This window comes from Cyprinodon tularosa, unplaced genomic scaffold, assembly GCF_016077235.1.
Source record: "Cyprinodon tularosa strain WSP-4 unplaced genomic scaffold, ASM1607723v1 ctg152, whole genome shotgun sequence".
NCBI classification, from domain to species: domain Eukaryota; kingdom Metazoa; phylum Chordata; class Actinopteri; order Cyprinodontiformes; family Cyprinodontidae; genus Cyprinodon; species Cyprinodon tularosa.
Window position 1 is genome coordinate 330,224 of NW_024038354.1, and position 14,884 is coordinate 345,107.

The following is a 14,884-nucleotide window of genomic DNA, read 5'->3' on the forward strand; positions in this document are numbered from 1 at the left end:
GATCGATTTACAAATACAAAAAATAATGAATAAACGGAGGAAAAATACAACAACTGATATCATAGTACAACAACATTTAAGTAAAGAATATTATTCAGTTCTACAGGTATATACAGATGGGTCTAAGGAGCCAGAGTCTGGAAGAACAGCAGCAGCAGTATACATTCCGACATTCAAAATAAAAATTGCAAAAAGAATATCTAATCATGTGTCAGTATTTACAACTGAAGTATTAGCTATCATATTAGCACTACAGTGGATGGAAGAAGTTCAACCACTAAGAACTGTAATATGTACTCAATGGCTACGCTAAATAGTCTTCTAAGTGGAAAATCTGAAACTAGGCAAGATTTAATATTTGAAGTATTGCAAAGTCTATTTAGAATAAGGCAGTTAAGAATACTAGTATACTTTCTCTGGGTGCCAGCACATGTGGGTGTAGATGGAAATGAGAAAGCGGACAAGCTAGCAAAGAAAGCATTAAATCATCAGCAAATAGAAATGAATGTATTTTTAAGTAAATCAGAAATGAAAACATTGATTACAATTGAAACTCGAAAGAAATGGCAAACGATATGGAATAATGAGTCAAAAGGAAGACATTTGTATCAGATTCAAAAGTTTATTGGAAAGGAGAGGAAAAGATATGGAAATAGGAAAAAAGATATAATTATTTCAAGGCTAAGAATAGGTCACACAGCATTAAACTACAGTCTTTTTAAAATAGGGAAACATGAAACAGGAAATTGTGACAAATGCAGAGATCCAGAAACAGTACAACATATTATTTTTGAGTGTACTGCGTATGTAAGGGAGAGAATGAAGTTCATACAAGAGTTGAGAAAAATAGGGATTAATGGGAATTCAATAAAAGCACTGTTAGGAAACGAGATAAGACAAACAAGAGTTAATGAAATATTATTCAAATATCTAAAAGATACAGGAACAATTAATAGGATTTAGTTATAGGATTCTTTTTTTATTTATTTATTTATTTTTGGGTATAGCGCAGTCTTCCAAAATTGTGCACTCCACACTCCAGATCAGTAGGTGGCGGAAATGCACCTTTTACGTTGGCCTGCCAATCCGCCATAAAACAACAGAAGAAGAAGAAGAAGAAGAAGGATGTATGCTTTGCTTTGTGCAGGCAGTCTGGAGCGGAGTATGTGTGATTTCGGGGTAAAACTCCTCTTGGACGCGATGGCGACTCTGCATCGAACAAGACGAACTCAAAGAAGAGATGCTAGCGGTAAATATATGTTCGATTACTGCCTGCTAAGCTACAAGCAGCCTAGCCTAAGCTACGGCTAATAGCAGCCTAGCCTAAAGCTACGGCTAATAGCAGCCTAGCCTAAAGCTACGGCTAATAACAGCCTAGCCTAAAGCTACGGCTAATAGCAGCCTAGCCTAAAGCTACGGCTAATAGCAGCCTAGCCTAAAGCTACGGCTAATAGTAGCCTTGCAAGAACAAGCTTTATTAAAGTGCATTTTTTGTGATTCACAGGAAGCAGTACGCCGTCTTCACAACTCGGAGACTAATTGCAGGCGCTATGAACCGGAGCAAGGGTAAGATTTAAAGAATATGCTTTCATTCTGCGGTAAAAGGAAATAGATACGGATGGGTACCGATCATAGCTTTACATTTTGTTTTCACAGACTACTGTCGCCTCACAATGAGGCGGTGACCTCCTATTTGCTCGGAGCCATATCAGCAAGTCCAGATTTGCACGATGTTGATAAAGACGACATTGTGTGTAAGTGACTTGTTTTAATGTTTTCTCCTTCCTTGTTACTATAACTTGCGTTTGATTTTTTTATTCATATCACTCTCATTTGTTTTCCAGCTGCCTGTAAGACGTATTTTCAGAAGGTAGGCTACGCAGGAGCTTCAGATATACGCAGCCAGCCAACACGTTGCGTGCGGAGGCTGCCAAGCAATCTGCTCGGAGTCGGGCCAGAAGAAAGAGGGTAAGACTTTATTTGGTGACTATTTTTCAGGTGCATTGATAGATGTGTTGTGTCCATACGCAGTGCGCTGATTCATTGTTTTTTTTTCAGCTGCTGAAAGCGAGGCAGAGTGTGCTAGCAGATGAGGAAGTGGAACTCTGGAAGTCCGCCACCGTCGGCCTCATGTCCGACGAAGAAGATGGCGTCGTCGGCGGTGTCTCTGGATGGATTGTACGGTCGCCGCCATTTCGTAGGCCGGATCTCACTGAACTCTGTGTTAAGCTGCAGTCCCGGTTAGAAGCGATGCCGAAGTACAGGGCCACGCACAGTAGGCGTCTGCACATCGGACCTGCCTCGGAGGGAATGCTGCCAGTTACCTCCAACCCCGAGGAAGCAAACGGACTGTTCACGGACTTGTAATTTTTAGATACGCATGTGTTTGGATACGCGTTGTATATAGTTGTGTGTGTTTTAATAAAGCTCTTTCTTTGCATAAAAAGCTTCCTGGCAAATGTTCATTTCCTGTATAAATTCATTCATGTCCTTGATGGTAGCATAATAATTGTGTAGTAGTGTAGGATAACATTAATACACAGCATATGAATGAATAAATATATGAATGAATAAATATATATATGTAAATTTATATGTAAATAAATATATATATATATATATGCCAACCAATCACGAGCGACTTTACTTGTTTAAAAAGAAGTGGTTCCATCCAATACTCAGTAAGAAAATTAAAGCCTGGCGTGGCCACGTGTGGTTTTGCTGCCAATCACGAGCGATTTCACTTGTTTGAGAATAGTGGTTTCAGCCAATACCGAGTAGGTTATTCAAGCCAGACCTGGCCAGCCGCTCGGGTTTGCTGCATTCATATGCTAATTAGGGCCATTAGTACAGCTGATCGCTCTCCAAATACGTCAGAGTCCGTTTCCCACAATTTGTGGCACGACAAACGCGGACAAGCGTGGGTTGCAAATTGTCGGAAACTGACGAAAATCAGGGAGATCTGCGGGAGTTTACGGGGGTTTACGGGGACGAAAATGTCACTTTTCATGCAGTGACAAGTAGTTTGAAAAGTTAATTAGGCGTAGCTTTGGGGATGGTAGGACATTGCAGTGGACACATATTTAATGAGAAAAATACAACAGCTGCTGTAAATGTCACTGTTCATTTTTGAGCAGGCTTAAATTTGGCATAACAGATTGACAGTAAATAGCAGAGGGTGGTTTCGGTCCACTGACCTCTGGGTTATGGGCCCAGCACGCTTCGGCTGCGCCACTCTGCTTTCCTCATGAGAAGAGGGAATTGGAAGGCAAAATCAATTACTTAGGGTTTGGCTTTGTTATGCCATAAGTAACAACATTAATCTTGGACATTTTGGAACAAACTCCATGCATATTTTAGCTTTGAGCATCTGTGGATTAAAATATATAGTTTTGCTATGCTGAACCAATCCTCAAGAGTAACATATCCACTCTCCAAAACACATTTCCTTGGGGATACCAGTCTTGACGCCCAACCTTCTGCGGGAAAGAAAAAAAAATGACCACATACTTGCCCATTCTCTATCTCTGTGGGATTCCAGAGGTGCCAACATGGGGGAACACAAAGACAGTTTTTTAAAATGGACCTCCCTCTTCAACTCCAGCTAGAGTGATACAGTTCTGATGCTGAATTCGGAACAAGATTGTTACAAAACAAACTGTAAGATTCTCTCTGAATCTACAGGAGTCTTGTTACTCAGACAACTCAGACTTACAAATGGACGCTAAACTTTATGTTTGGAAAAGGTTTTGAACTTGTGAAAATGTCTCAGAATAACATTGAAGGGATATAATTCAAGACAATACTGCAAAGCAGCTGACAAAAAATAACTTTATAAAAAAATCTTTATTTTTCTCCTTTTTAAACTATGCTCAGAAAATGAGGCCTAAACCCATATGAGCGGCCTTGTTTGAAAAAAACAATGTATTGTAGGACTTTGTTTCAGGTCACTGACTACTGGGTTGTGGGCTGGTTCCAGACAAGCAACCTACTGGATTGCACAGCAGATGGGACTGGAACAAACGATCCCTTGCTCTGGAGGTATATCCATTAGGATGTTGGAGGAACAGATCTCATCAGCCCCTCTTGTGGAGGATATGAGAAAGGTCTGTGCACAAACTCAGTCCCTGTCCCAAAGCAAGCTTTCATGGCCTCGTTGGCGCAGTAGGCAGCGCGTCAGTCTCATAATCTGAAGGTCGTGAGTTCAACCCTCACACGGGGCGTATGTTTTAGCTTTTCCCAGTATTTAACAACATTCTCCACCTAACTTTCTATAATGCAACTTTATCCGCGGCTTTGCAAAATGATGGTTACGTCTTATCAAGTATGGGCTAGTGGCGCTACCTCGCTAGCGTTAGTCTGCATTTCTCATTCAACGAGCTTCGCCCCTCTCCATTCTCACATTGGACGATTGACCAATGGCGCACCAGCTCACAATGGACCGAGCCTATCGGCAGCCGAGCTCACAATGGAACTCCGCCAATCACCGCCACGATATACGGAACCAATCAACGTCCGAGCTTACAATGGATACAGGCCAATCACCGTCACGATTTACGAGCCAATCAATGTCTGAGCTCACAATGGAAGTCGGCCAATCAATGTGAAGCATAACTTGTAGAAAAAAATAGAGAGAGAAAAAAAAGGAACAACTTTCTGATCTTCTTAGAAAATTAAAAAAGAGAGAAAAAAGGTTGCCGATCTTAGAAAATTTAGCTCTCGGTGGCCAACTTTTTTCATCAAGAAAAAACGAACCGTACAGTAAGTATACATTTATATAGTTTATTGTTTCCTTCCATTCAAACAACGTTATTCCCTCTTTATTTCACATTAGCTACGAATAACATAACACAGATTAAGTAAATTAATGGTATTATGATGTCACATTTTCCCTCTTTATTACACATTAGCTAAAGATAATATACTGTAGATTAAATAAATTAATGGTATTATGATGTCACATTTTCCCTCTTTATTACACATGAGCTAAATATAATATACTGTAGATTGAATAAATTAATGGTATTATGTCACATTTTCCCTCTTTATTATGATGTCACATTTTCCCTCTTTATTACACATGAGCTAAATATAATATACTGAGGATTAAATAAATTAATGGTATTATGATGTCACATTTTCCCTCTTTATTACTCATTAGCTAAATATAATATACCATAGATTAAGTAAATTAATGGTATTATGATGTCATGTTCTGTTAGCAAACTGACACAGTTTTAAAAGGTTAAGGTTTACAATATAGTAACTTTTTAATTTAAAATGTCAGTAAAAATGTTTAAATCCTTTCATCTCATACCAATCGATAGCTGTATAAAGTGCATTAATACTGTATTATGTTTGATTCTTCTCTTTTTTTATATTGTCTTCAGATGAGCACCAAGCCAAAGAGCCATAAAGGGATGGGAGATGGGGAGTGGATGGCAAGGCTCAGGGCATTTGCCAGCAGTGGGGTTTGGCCTTCAGATGCTGGAAATAGACCAGCCCCAAGGCAGAAGAAATGGCATGATCTTTATCAGAAGGTGAAGTGAAACCACTGTATAAAATAAATAAATTAATTAATAAAAAAAAGATGCATGAGTAATTGTCATTAATAGGATGATGCTGTAATGTTTCAGATAGAAAAATGCCCCATGCAAGCCCAAGGTCAGACCACCCTTTTTGGAGGGTCTGTGTCGTGTAATTGCAGCTTTCACTCTGCTAAGGTAAACTGGTTTAAAATAACAGCTATGTCTTGTCTTTTACAATTCTGGTGAATGATCTTTTTATACCTAGAATATATATCTTTTTTTAGCCTGCTCTGCAGCATCCTCCTCCTGTGACCCAGCACTCTATGGCTGCACCATCTACTTCTGCTGATACAGCTCCAGCCGCACGGTCTTTCTTGAGGGTCCCTCTGTCTTTGTCCATGGTAAATGTTTTTGTTCCTTTGCTTAATACTTCATAGTATTACATTTGCCTCGTGCAACAAACCATAATAACAGCTTTCAAGCAACATGTTTTTGTGTGTATTTAGATGCTGCGATTCATATTAGATTTATTTTACATTAGTTTATATTTATTATTTCAGTTCACTAAATCCCGTTTTGGTGGGTCTCTGTCAGATTCACTGAAGCCCAACTTGGTGGCCCGGAAAAAACCTAACCCGTCTCAGTCCTCTGTGAGGACCTCTAACCCGTCTCCGTCCTCTGTGAGGACCTCTAACCCGTCTCCGTCCTCTGTGAGGACCTCTACCCCGTCTCCGTCCTCTGTGAGGACCTCTACCCCGTCTCCGTCTTCTGTGAGGACCCCGACTCCGTCTCAGTCCTCTGTGAGGACCTCTAACCCGTCTCCGTCCTCTGTGAGGACCTCTACCCCGTCTCCGTCTTCTGTGAGGACCCCGACTCCGTCTCAGTCCTCTGTGAGGACCACTATCCCGTCTCCGTCTTCTGTGAGAACCTCTACCCCGTCTCCGTCTTCTGTGAGGACCTCTACCCCGTCTCCGTCTTCTGTGAGAACCTCTACCCCGTCTCAGTCCTCTGTGAGGACCTCTATCCCGTCTCCGTCTTCTGTGAGGACCTCTACCCCGTCTCAGTCCTCTGTGAGGACCTCTACCCCATCTCCGTCTACTGTGAGGACCCCGACTCCGTCTCAGTCCTCTGTGAGGACCTCTATCCCGTCTCCGTCTTCTGTGAGAACCTCTACCCCGTCTCAGTACTCTGTGAGGACCTCTACCCCATCTCCGTCTACTGTGAGGACCTCTACCCCGTCTCAGTCCTCTGTGAGGACCTCTACCCCATCTCCGTCTACTGTGAGGACCTCTACTCCGTCTCAGTCCTCTATGAGGACCTCTACCCCATCTCAGTCCTCTGTATGGACCTCTACCCCGTCTCCGTCTTCTGTGAGGACCTCTACCCCGTCTCAGTCCTCTGTGAGGACCTCTACCCCGTCTCTGTCTTCTGTGAGGACCTCTACCCCGTCTCCGTCCTCTGTGAGGACCTCTACCCCGTCTCCGTCTTCTGTGAGGACCCCGACTCCGTCTCAGTCCTCTGTGAGGACCTCTACCCCGTCTCCGTCTTCTGTGAGGACCTCTACCCCGTCTCAGTCCTCTGTGAGGACCTCTAACCCGTCTCCGTCCTCTGTGAGGACCTCTACCCCGTCTCCGTCTTCTGTGAGGACCCCGACTCCGTCTCAGTCCTCTGTGAGGACCTCTACCCCGTCTCCGTCTTCTGTGAGGACCCCGACTCCGTCTCAGTCCTCTGTGAGGACCTCTAACCCGTCTCCGTCCTCTGTGAGGACCTCTAACCCGTCTCCGTCCTCTGTGAGGACCTCTACCCCGTCTCCGTCTTCTGTGAGGACCCCGACTCCGTCTCAGTCCTCTGTGAGGACCTCTACCCCGTCTCCGTCTTCTGTGAGGACCTCTACCCCATCTCAGTCCTCTGTGAGGACCTCTACCCCGTCTCTGTCTTCTGTGAGGACCTCTACCCCGTCTCAGTCCTCTGTGAGGACCTCTACCCCGTCTCTGTCTTCTGTGAGGACCTCTACCCCGACTCTGTGTTCTGTGAGGACCTCTAGCCCTTCTCCATCCTCCGTGAGGACGCCTATCCTGTCTCCATCCTCTGAAATAAGCCCTAGTCCCTCTCCATCTTCTGAGAGCAGCCTGAGTCCCTCTTTATCTGCTGTGAGGAGCCCTAGCATCGCTTCATCCTCTGGGATCCCAGCACACACCTGCGAGACAGTTTCATCTGTAAATACAAGAGTTTTTCTTCATGAAAGTCATGGAATCATAGGTCCAATTATTAAGATATATTTATGCAGATTTCCAAATCTCTTGTGTTGTTTTCAGGGGGAGTCTGGAATGTCCCTGCTACAGTCAGCAGCAGCGGGGGATGCAGCTAATTTCTGGTTGCCAAGTGAGATGAGGAAAACCATACCTGTGCAAGATCAAAGATGGATTTCTAATACCCTCTTTGGCTCTGGAAAACTGCGACCAGATTTGAAGCTCTGGTATAACCCCCCTGTGCCAGCCCTGATCTACCACCAGATACCAACACCTGATCGTTTTTTTTCCCATCGGCTTATGGTGTGGATGCCGTACCATCAGTGGAAGGTCCGGGTGTTCTGCCGAGGTTGTGGGAAGCATCTTACAGGTGCTGGTATCCACAAAAGGGCTCGGAAGGTCCTGGATATTGATAGGTTTTACCTGCTTGTGACAGAGACACTCAGGTGCAGTGGGTGCAATCTCACATACATATCAACGTCCCAGACCATCCGGGAACAGCTGGACTTGCCACACCAAAAGCTGTTTCGGCTCATCCTGACCCAGAAGTAAGTAAAACATTTTGTTTGGTAACTTCAGGCATAAGATACTGGAGTTTGTAAATTCCTCTCAGGCATAAATAAAGTAGTTTTGCACTTAGTACAAAATAAAAAGATCTGTAAATGTTACTACAAACTAAATGCTTTATTAATCTAAATTCCAGGTATGCCTGTGACATACGTGTCATTCGCCTGATGCGGGATAGGACTCAGGGGAACAGCTCTGCACGGCTGCTGAAACAACTAAAAGAAAATCATGGGGAGGAATGGCTGGATAGGTTGGGGCATTATTTTGAAGAGTGCTCTAACTTTGTTAATCGGCCAAGCCTGTTCCCAGTTGTGTGCCAGGAGCCCCCAGAGCCCGCTGATGTCCCCACTGATCGCTGGTTGCTGTCTGTGTATGGCAGAGACATCTTGTCACGCATTGACCACATCAAAGCCAGTCTCACATCCACAGTAGGCACCATATTAAAGATGGATTCCTCCAAAAAGGTTAGTAATAATATAATGAAAATAGCATTTATTATTATTACCAGCATTACTACTATTATTCTATTCTCCTTAATAAACGTCCTTGTAATGAGATTTAACATCACATTTTTAATTGTAGATCACAAAGAAGCTGGCAGGACACAGCAAAGGAACGGCTCTGTGGGTGTCTTCTGTGGGCAATGAGCTGGGCCAGATCTTAAATAGTGTGGTAACTGTGCAGGAGGGTCCAGGTCTTGACAGGATGGCTGCTGGCCTGATGGAGCGGTACCGCCAGGCTGGGGTTGCACCTCCTAAGGTCCTATATGTTGACTGTGGCTGCTGTGTGACTGATGGGCTGAGCAAGCTGCAGGCAAGGTTTGGAGAGTGGCCAGATCTCCACATTCGACTTGATATTTGGCATTTCATGCAACGTCTGACTGTGGGATGTACTACAGATGCTCATCCCCTTTATCCTGCTTTCATGAGAGCCCTGTCCTCGTGCATCTTTGAGTGGGATGCAGGGGATCTTGACCTCCTCCGGAGAGCAAAAACAAAGCAGCTCCAACAAGAACAGAGACCTGGTATAACCAGCAGCATGGTGGACAGCCAAATAACCAAAAACGAGCTGAGTACTTACTGCCGTAGGAGGACTCGGGGAGAGGAAGCAACACTTCTACATATAGAACGGCTGCTGGAGGAGCTGAGGGGTCCAAAAGGGAGAGACTTGATGGGCGTCCCTCTGCTGGATGAAGTGAGGATGGATCACATCTGGCATGTGCAAAAACGACACATAAAATGCATCCAAGATGTTCCAGGGATTCAGTTGTACACTGAAGTAGGAAGTATGAACAAAAATGGCATCAAGCTCACCAGCTACCGCTGTGCCGGAGGATCAACATCTCTGGAGTCTTTCCATTGCCATTTGAACAGGTTTATTCCTGGTAAGTCCTCTTCACCACAGTTACACAGCTGAACTGTATTTGCTATCGAAACTGAATTAACTAGCCATAGTTTAAATCCACAAATATCTTGATTTTGGTTTTGTTCTTTTTTTTTGTTTTTTTTTTCAGGAACAAGCGCAAATCTGCTGAATTTCCAGCTGTATATTCTGGAAGGCCTTAACAGGTGGAATCAGGATCGGGGCACTGCAGCAGTGAGCAGCAAGCCATCGTGTCTTCTCACATATGCTGGAGACATGACACAGTGCATTAATAAGAACAGCCTGAAGGTACTTGGAAGAGAGTACGTTCCAAACTTCACACCTCCAGCAAAATACACAGGTATTTTAATTTAATATATATGCAAAGGAAAAAAACAGTTAAACTATTGTATCACTAAGTCACTAATATGTTTAAAGAGTGAATAAGGGTTTTGCTATCTGTGTTCATTAATTTTCCACAGGTGAGCTGCTGGGTGTTGACTACCTGTTAAGTCAAACGGGCAAGCCTCTAAAACCACAGCCTGACTCAGAGGAGACTGATGGGCTTCTAGAAGAAGTGGATCCAACTGAAGGGGAGGAAGATGAAGGCTTCATGGATGAGGATGATTTGGACTTAGTGGTACCAGGACTTCAAGATGGTGTCCTTCTCTCTGCGACCTCACAACTTGAAACCTTCACCCAGCATGCTTCCACATCCACTCAGCCTGCTTCCACATCCACTCAGCCTGCTTCCACCTCCACTCAGCCTGCTTCCACATCCACCCAGCCTGCTTCCACATCCACCCAGCATGCTTCCACCTCGACTCAGCCTGCTTCCACATCCACCCAGCCTGCTTCCACATCCACCCAGCCTGCTTCCACATCCACCCAGCCTGCTTCCACATCCACTCAGCCTGCTTCCACCTCCACTCAGCCTGCTTCCACATCCACCCAGCATGCTTCCACCTCCACTCAGCCTGCTTCCACCTCGACTCAGCCTGCTTCCACATCCACCCAGCCTGCTTCCACATCCACCCAGCATGCTTCCACATCCACTCAGCCTGCTTCCACCTCCACTCAGCCTGCTTCCACATCCACCCAGCATGCTTCCACCTCCACTCAGCCTGCTTCCACATCCACCCAGCCTGCTTCCACATCCACCCAGCATGCTTCCACATCCACTCAGCCTGCTTCCACCTCCACTCAGCCTGCTTCCACATCCACCCAGCCTGCTTCCACATCCACCCAGCATGCTTCCACCTCCACTCAGCCTGCTTCCACATCCACCCAGCATGCTTCCACATCCACTCAGCCTGCTTCCACCTCGGCTCAGCCTGCTTCCACATCCACCCAGCATGCTTCCACATCCACTCAGCCTGCTTCCACCTCCACTCAGCCTGCTTCCACATCCACCCAGCATGCTTCCACATCCACTCAGCCTGCTTCCACCTCGACTCAGCCTGCTTCCACATCCACCCAGCCTGCTTCCACATCCACCCAGCATGCTTCCACATCCACTCAGCCTGCTTCCACCTCCACTCAGCCTGCTTCCACCTCCACTCAGCCTGCTTCCACATCCACTCAGCCTGCTTCCACATCCACTCAGCCTGCTTCCACATCCACTCAGCCTGCTTCCACCTCCACCCAGCCTGCTTCCACATCCACTCAGCCTGCTTCCACCTCCACCCAGCATGCTTCCACATCCACTCAGCCTGCTTCCACCTCGACTCAGCCTGCTTCCACATCCACCCAGCCTGCTTCCACATCCACCCAGCCTGCTTCCACCTCCACTCAGCCTGCTTCCACCTCCACTCAGCCTGCTTCCACATCCACCCAGCCTGCTTCCACCTCCACTCAGCCTGATTCCACATCCACCCAGCACGCTTCCACATCCACTCAGCCTGCTTCCACCTCGACTCAGCCTGCTTCCACATCCACCCAGCCTGCTTCCACATCCACCCAGCATGCTTCCACATCCACTCAGCCTGCTTCCACCTCGACTCAGCCTGCTTCCACCTCCACTCAGCCTGCTTCCACATCCACCCAGCATGCTTCCACATCCACTCAGCCTGCTTCCACCTCGACTCAGCCTGCTTCCACCTCCACTCAGCCTGCTTCCACATCCACTCAGCCTGCTTCCACATCCACCCAGCATGCTTCCACATCCACTCAGCCTGCTTCCACCTCGACTCAGCCTGCTTCCACATCCACCCAGCCTGCTTCCACATCCACTCAGCCTGCTTCCACCTCGACTCAGCCTGCTTCCACATCCACCCAGCCTGCTTCCACATCCACCCAGGCTGCTTCCACATCCACCCAGCCTGCTTCCACCTCCACTCAGCCTGCTTCCACATCCACTCAGCCTGCTTCCACATCCACTCAGCCTACTTCCACATCCACTCAGCCTGCTTCCACCTCCACTCAGCCTGCTTCCACATCCACCCAGCATGCTTCCACCTCCACTCAGCCTGCTTCCACATCCACCCAGCATGCTTCCACATCCACTCAGCCTGCTTCCACCTCGACTCAGCCTGCTTCCACATCCACCCAGCCTGCTTCCACATCCACCCAGCCTGCTTCCACCTCCACCCAGCATGCTTCCACATCCACTCAGCCTGCTTCCACCTCGACTCAGCCTGCTTCCACATCCACCCAGCATGCTTCCACATCCACCCAGCCTGCTTCCACATCCACCCAGCCTGCTTCCACCTCCACTCAGCCTGCTTCCACATCCACCCAGCATGCTTCCACATCCACTCAGCCTGCTTCCACATCCACTCAGCCTGCTTCCACATCCACCCAGCCTGCTTCCACATCCACCCAGCCTGCTTCCACATACACCCAGCATGCTTCCACCTCCACTCAGCCTGCTTCCACATCCACTCAGCCTGCTTCCACCTCCACTCAGCCTGCTTCCACATCCACCCAGCATGCTTCCACATCCACTCAGCCTGCTTCCACCTCGACTCAGCCTGCTTCCACATCCACCCAGCATGCTTCCACATCCACTCAGCCTGCTTCCACCTCCACTCAGCCTGCTTCCACATCCACCCAGCATGCTTCCACATCCACTCAGCCTGCTTCCACCTCGACTCAGCCTGCTTCCACATCCACCCAGCCTGCTTCCACATCCACCCAGCATGCTTCCACATCCACTCAGCCTGCTTCCACCTCGACTCAGCCTGCTTCCACATCCACCCAGCCTGCTTCCACATCCACCCAGCCTGCTTCCACATCCACTCAGCCTGCTTCCACATCCACTCAGCCTACTTCCACATCCACTCAGCCTGCTTCCACCTCCACTCAGCCTGCTTCCACATCCACCCAGCATGCTTCCACCTCCACTCAGCCTGCTTCCACCTCCACCCAGCCTGCTGCCACTTCACAGGTTTTAACCTCCACCTAGTCTGCCATAGCTTGCAATATGCCATAGTTTTGAATAAATGGTAAACTGTAGAACAGTAGATAAATAAAACCACCATAGCCCCATCTGCTCAATGGCCAGACTGCTGCCGCCTGGTTGAGACCATATTCGTTCGCCTTTGCAATATCCATCGTAGTCCGAAAAAAAAAGGGACTAGCACAGTCTCAAGATGGGATCTGATTCTTCAGGACTACAGAAAAATCAGACAGCTAATTTTAGCAAATGGAGATGTCATGCAACAGACTACATTGCAGCTGGTGGATGTGAGCTACACCACCCTGGTTCAGTGGCATAATAAAAGGGTCAAAAGGCAAGAAACAGCTGTAGTGCAACAAGGGATTAACTTTCCTAGCCGGTTTTCTATAGCCAGCGAACCACTTCTCCCCGCCAATATACGTCCCCATTATGCCATACCTCATTCAGCACCAATGCATCTGTACAGTCTACCAGCTAACACTGTGGGACAGGCAAAATTAAAAAGAAAGCTGCAGTTTACAGATGGCAAAAATCCATCACAACAGCGGCAGCTTCTCCCTGCTCCACCCAAAAGGCCTCAACTAATGACAGTTGCTCTGGTGGCCACACAGAGACATATTATCCCCTCGGCTTTAAGAGAACACAGTTTTTGGACATTCTCTGTCACTCCTCCACATGTGTTTCCTGCGGCTCCTGTTCTGGGCCCTCCTCTGGCCCCTGCTGCAGCTCCTGTTCTGGGCCCTCCTCTGGCCCCTGCTGCAGCTCCTATTCTGGGCCCTCCTCTGGCCCCTGCTGCAGCTCCTGTTCTGGGCCCTCCTCTGGCCCCTACTGCGGCTCCTATTCTGGGCCCTCTGGCCCCTGCTGCGGCTCCTGTTCTGGGCCCTCCTCTGGCCCCTGCTGCGGCTCCTGTTCTGGGCCCTCCTCTGGCCCCTGTTGCAGCTCCTGTTCTGGGCCCTCCTCTGGCCCCTGCTGCAGCTCCTGTTCTGGGCCCTCCTCTGGCCCCTGCTGCGGCTCCTATTCTGGGCCCTCCTCTGGCCCCTGCTGCGGCTCCTGTTCTGGGCCCTCCTCTGGCCCCTGCTGCGGCTCCTGTTCTGGGCCCTCCTCTGGCCCCTGCTGCGGCTCCTATTCTGGGCCCTCCTCTGGCCCCTGCTGCGGCTCCTATTCTGGGCCCTCTGGCCCCTGCTGCGGCTCCTGTTCTGGGCCCTCCTCTGGCCCCTGCTGCGGCTCCTATTCTGGGCCCTCCTCTGGCCCCTGCTGCGGCTCCTATTCTGGGCCCTCCTCTGGCCCCTGCTGCGGCTCCTGTTCTGGGCCCTCCTCTGGCCCCTGCTGCGGCTCCTATTCTGGGCCCTCCTCTGGCCCCTGCTGCGGCTCCTATTCTGGGCCCTCCTCTGGCCCCTTCTCCAGCTCCAGGAACAGCCTCCACTCTTCCTAAGAGAGCAGCCCGAAAACTGACCCGCAAAGTTCTGCATAACATCTGCAAAAAATGCGGGCAGTTTAGAATTATTGAGACAGGGCATAGCCAATATAGAGGGCAAATATACTGCCCATCTAGTGAGACTCTAACCAAAGAGCAATGGCTAGAGCAAATTAAAAAGAAAATATAAGTGTGTTTGTTATTATAGCATTTAAATAGCCTTTTACTTTTTGTTTTAATTGTACAGTACATAGTTAGTGCTTTTTCAGAGCTGACAATATTTTTTTCACAGAGAATTAAGAAAATATAAGTGTGTTCAGTTTAATAGCATTTACACGTTTTTTTTATTTGTACATAGTGCTGT

The 14,884-nt window shown here is 47.7% G+C and overlaps 1 protein-coding gene, 1 long non-coding RNA gene and 1 other non-coding gene across 3 annotated transcripts; all 3 read left to right on the forward strand.

Moving 5' to 3' along the window:
- The first annotated feature begins 4,150 nt into the window (after nucleotides 1–4,150).
- On the forward strand, nucleotides 4,151–4,223 carry trnam-cau. The gene has a single exon. It is a non-coding gene; the product is annotated as a tRNA-Met (tRNA).
- A 1,208-nt stretch (nucleotides 4,224–5,431) lies between these two features.
- On the forward strand, nucleotides 5,432–5,929 carry LOC119779878. The gene is made up of 3 exons (XR_005280304.1): nucleotides 5,432–5,540; nucleotides 5,637–5,723; nucleotides 5,813–5,929. It is a non-coding gene; the product is annotated as an uncharacterized LOC119779878 (long non-coding RNA).
- An 85-nt stretch (nucleotides 5,930–6,014) lies between these two features.
- On the forward strand, nucleotides 6,015–13,670 carry LOC119779836. Its single transcript, XM_038279653.1, has 11 exons — nucleotides 6,015–6,024; nucleotides 6,123–6,298; nucleotides 6,364–7,041; nucleotides 7,103–7,744; nucleotides 7,844–8,325; nucleotides 8,481–8,808; nucleotides 8,927–9,728; nucleotides 9,858–10,067; nucleotides 10,189–11,462; nucleotides 11,544–11,924; nucleotides 11,985–13,670. The coding sequence occupies exons 1-11, from the start codon at nucleotides 6,015–6,017 to the stop codon at nucleotides 13,110–13,112; spliced, it is 6,111 nt and encodes a 2,036-aa protein (XP_038135581.1). The 3' UTR covers nucleotides 13,113–13,670.
- The last annotated feature ends 1,214 nt before the right edge of the window (nucleotides 13,671–14,884 follow it).